The 4,527-nt window shown below is 39.8% G+C and overlaps 1 protein-coding gene across 1 annotated transcript in view; it reads left to right on the plus strand.

Annotated features, from left to right (window-relative positions):
- The first annotated feature begins 2,161 nt into the window (after positions 1 to 2,161).
- rap2c (RAP2C, member of RAS oncogene family) overlaps positions 2,162 to 4,527 on the plus strand; it is a 6,724-nt gene continuing 4,358 nt past the window's right edge. The window contains exon 1 of the mRNA XM_007555063.2: positions 2,162 to 3,120. Coding sequence (XP_007555125.1) covers positions 2,848 to 3,120 — 273 coding nt within the window. The 5' untranslated portion in view covers positions 2,162 to 2,847. The remainder of the gene's footprint in view (positions 3,121 to 4,527) is intronic.

Below are 4,527 nucleotides of genomic sequence, written 5' to 3' on the forward strand. Positions count from 1 at the left end.
AAGCGATTGCGTTGCTGTTGGAGCGAGTGATTTTGTTGCCATGGCTCCGGTCCATGTTGTGGATTGATTGAGTCATGCAGCTGAATTGGTTCACAGCTCTGCGACTGCTGAGTGTTGAAATGGATCTCTGATCAAAGCAAACTCCTTGATGCCTCAGTGGTTCTTTTCATACTCTCAGCATCTCCATACTGGGGCTTTTTTTGTTATTTTTACCACTTACAGGTGAATAATTTCTCAAGTTTATGTATTGTCTGTTTGCTGTTATTGTGCCTTCATAGTACAAAGTGTAATTTTTGTTGAATTCACAAACAACGGTAAACTGAATGTGTGTATGGTTATTTTTTTTTCCAAGTCTTTTGTCTGTGCATCATTGCGTTTTGGTATAAGTTGAATACAAAAATCACAGACTGAATGTCGGCCTGTTGGAGGCGAAGAAGGCCTAAAGCTGTTGAGGACTAAGCCATAAGAAAATCTTTCCCGGACGCTTTAGGACAGACTGACTGCTGTTTCTAACTCATCTATTGTTTCATTCAGCTTTCTGCTTGTGGTGCTTGTATGTGCTGCTGTGCTCCACGCAAATTTACTTTGCACTGTATAGGTATTGAGAGTTAATGTGCCTATAATCAGTTCTGCTGTTTCTGTTTGACCTTAAATAAAACACATCATGGTAATCCCCTTGCAGTCTTGTGGTTTTCACTGTTCATCTAGTTGCTTTACAGGCAGATTATTTGATATTTACAGCACTGCCCTGAAATTTAAATCATCAATGATGTTTGGGGTTTTTTAGCATCCAAGGAGTCTGACACTAGTCTGACTAGACATTGAAGTTAGCAAGACATTATTCAATGTCACATGCTGGTTTTTTTATTATTATGTAAAGCACTTTGAAATGCCTTGCTGCTGAAATGTGCTATACAAATAAAATTTGATTGATTGATTGATAGTAGTCGGCTTTGATCCACACCACTTCAGATATAATAAAAAAGAGTGTACTGTGTACATGTATGGGTGAATGTTACACTTCAAAATGAAACATTAAAAAAAAATCAACAATGTAATTTGCACATAATGACAAACTTCATCCTCAAACTTAGCTCAGGAGTACCTCAGGGACGAGTGTTCAGCCCAGTTCCACTGTTTAGTTTTTTTTTTTTTTTCAACAAGCAACCAGAAGATGTTTAATTTGAGTGTGATGCAATTCCTTCATCCAAGTTTTGATGCAAATCAAACACAGCATAAAAATTAGCAACTCTCTTGCAACATGAACAAGCATAAATTTGGTGCGACTTGACTTAAACATTAGACTTCTGAGGTAGTGTGGCAAATTACAAGTGCAAAATATTTGTACTTGTATTTTGGAATGCTTTGGTTCTCAGTTACCAAGATCAACTGGAACTGCACCGAAAGATGGAAAAGTCAAAGATTTCCCATCAATCATTTCCATCAATCAGATATAAAAATTCAACTACAGCGTTAAGGGCATAAAATGTTTCATTGTATTTCCAATTGACGTTAGCCTGGTCACCTGGCAGTAATGGCTAGAAGCTCTACTTTTCTGACTTTTTACTGGTGTCAAACGCAGATGTGATCTTAGATTTCTCCTGCAGTACTGGGATCTGTTTTTGCTTAGAAGTTAAGATATTTTAGTTCTGAGTCATAAAAGTCAACTGGAATATCCCCAGAAATCAAAGAGGAAAAGTTGGAGGTTTTTTTACTAACCCTCAATCATAAGTCATAAATAAGTGAGATTGATTGGCTCAGTCAATCTGATCTGACTTAAAATTATTGGTACAGTGTTTAAGACTGGCAACTAGAACACGGTTAATTTGGACCCAATGTAATACTCTGTGTGACTTTTTGATGTATTGTGTTTCACTTATATTCATAAGTTGTAGTTTCTTTACTTTCATAGTCAGAAAAAAGTCTCAGTACTATATTTGTAGGACAATGTAAGTACTACATTAGAGGCACAGAAAAGTGCCTTAAATGTGTTTAAATACATAAAATGTAGATAAATTGTTAGTTATTGGCTTGTATTTCTAATTAAAGTTCTCATAAATAGCAAATCCCATGTTATGTTGAGGGTGACGTCATTCTCAAATCAGCGTTCCAACTTCCGGTGTAACAAACAACTCAGTACGAAGGTCTGCAGAGGCTTTTATTCTGAAATCTGCCTCTATGCGGAAGCAGACTGTTAGCTTCAGGAAACCAGTTGGAGGAAAAAGATTTTCCTTCTCCTGGAAAAAACTCCTCCACACTGAGCCCAACAAAGGCCGAAGAAGCTAAAATCCCGTAGCTAATGGACCGCTGGAAAACTGCACAAATCCATAGTCGATAGGACGCGAAGCTGCCAAATTGTCGGGCCGGGTCCGGAACCAGAACCAGGCCCCAGACTGGACCCCGGACGTAAGCAGCGCTGCGACACCGGAGGGTTGATGTGTGGGTGAGGGAAGTGGCATGCTGTGGTTAGGGGAGGCTAAACGCGGATCACCGTGACTTGCTGTCTGCATATAGGCGGCGAGTTCTCCAGCGAGTCCAGGCCGACTTGTGTGTTGCATCCGATCGGCTGTGAAGGCTCGAAGCTCCGGGATGGCTCAGCTGGAAGTCAGCCAGACAGGAGCTAGCTTCACCGTGAGCTAACAGCGGAGTTAACCGACATCAACTTTCAGTCGCTAACAGGCCAGACAGAAAGAAAGACGGGAAAACAAATATGAGTGTCGGGGCGGGGTTTATGTGAGTGTGCAGGGCTGGTTTTATTTCGCTTTTATTTGTTAGCAGTTTCCTCGGGCCTGAGCAGCGTGTATGGAGGGAGTATAGCTGCGTCGTTAGCCAGCCTCCACCGCCCCAATGAAAGAATACAAAGTTGTCGTGCTGGGCAGCGGCGGCGTCGGCAAGTCCGCGCTCACCGTGCAGTTTGTCACCGGCACCTTCATCGAGAAGTACGACCCGACCATCGAGGACTTCTACCGGAAGGAGATCGAGGTGGACTCGTCGCCCTCCGTGCTGGAGATCCTGGACACGGCGGGGACGGAGCAGTTCGCCTCCATGAGAGACCTGTACATCAAAAACGGCCAGGGTTTCATCCTGGTCTACAGCCTGGTCAACCAGCAGTCCTTCCAGGTAAACAGGACAGCCATGTGTGCTGATAATTAATCCATACAGACTCAGTAACTGTGAATTATTTGAATATATATGTTAAATTTGACCACATCTACAGAAAAACGTGGGATAATTCCCAACATCTACTAACAAAACAACATCCTATCATTGCAGTTAAGGATACAACGATCAGCCTTTTTCTGGCCAATACCGATTTTTCAGGATATTCTCATTATTATTTAAAAATACAGTTTTAATCCCAAAGGGTAATTAAACGATGTAACAAGTTGATGACACTGAGAGCTGTGGGCAGGAAGGATCTCCTGTAGCAGTCTGTATTACAGCGGTTCTCATAGAGATATTTCATCTCTCTGTTAGCGATTAAATCATCTCTAAATGACAGCTCAAACAGAAACACTAATTCCATCCACTCTGTACTTATTATCAAATACGGTCAGTTTTTAAGTTACACCAAGGAGATAAAACATAATTTGGATCAACTCCTGAAAAATTAAAATGCATAGTCACAAATTTTCTACATTTATTTCATAACAACTTTATTTAAGTAGTCAAAGTGTTTTGGAGCTTAAAATGAATGGGTTTACTTCAGTATTAGCTTTGCAAAAGAAGTGGGATATGTGGAAAATTTGGTAGATAAATGAAATAATTAATATTGCTAATTGTACTGATAAGTTTTGTGTTCTTGTCTGTTTTTACTCAGCAGTAGTGCTCTCTTGCTGTTCATTTAACATTTTAACTTCTTTATCAAACCAATTTTATATTCATTATTCTATAAACCATTCACCACCTATCTCATTAAAGATGGTAAACATTGTATAAATTCAATGTCAATGTCAAATTGATTTATATAGCACTTTAAAACGGGTATAAAACTGCACCAAAGTGCTGTACAAGAACGACAACACAAATGACAAAACAGAGTAAAAACAATACATCAATTAAATGCCAAAGAGTAAAAATGAGTTTTAAGAAGTGATTTAAAATGATCCAGGCTGTGGGCAGATCTAATCTGGAAAGGTAAGTTATTCCATAAAACAGGAGCAGCAACAGAAAAAGCTCGATCTCCTTTCCTCTTAAGTCGAGTTCGAGGAACTGTCAATAATAACTGATTATTTGATCGTAAAGTTCTGGACACAGACCGGAAATTTAAAAGGTCCTGAAGATTAGGGGGGCTAACCCATTTAAAACTTTATAAGTTAACAAAAGGATCTTAAAATCTATTCAGTAAAAGATGGGCAGCCGGTGTAAGGATGCCAGAGTTGGCCTTATTTGGTCACGCTTCCTGGTTCCTGTAAGAAGCCGTGCTGCTGCGTTCTGGATCATTTGAAGTCGCTGAATCTGTGATTTTTCCATCCCTCTATATAAAGAGTTGCAGTAATCCAGTCGAGTTGTTATGAAGGCATGGAT

Source organism: Poecilia formosa, unplaced genomic scaffold (assembly GCF_000485575.1).
Source record: "Poecilia formosa unplaced genomic scaffold, Poecilia_formosa-5.1.2 Scaffold68, whole genome shotgun sequence".
Lineage (NCBI taxonomy): Eukaryota > Metazoa > Chordata > Actinopteri > Cyprinodontiformes > Poeciliidae > Poecilia > Poecilia formosa.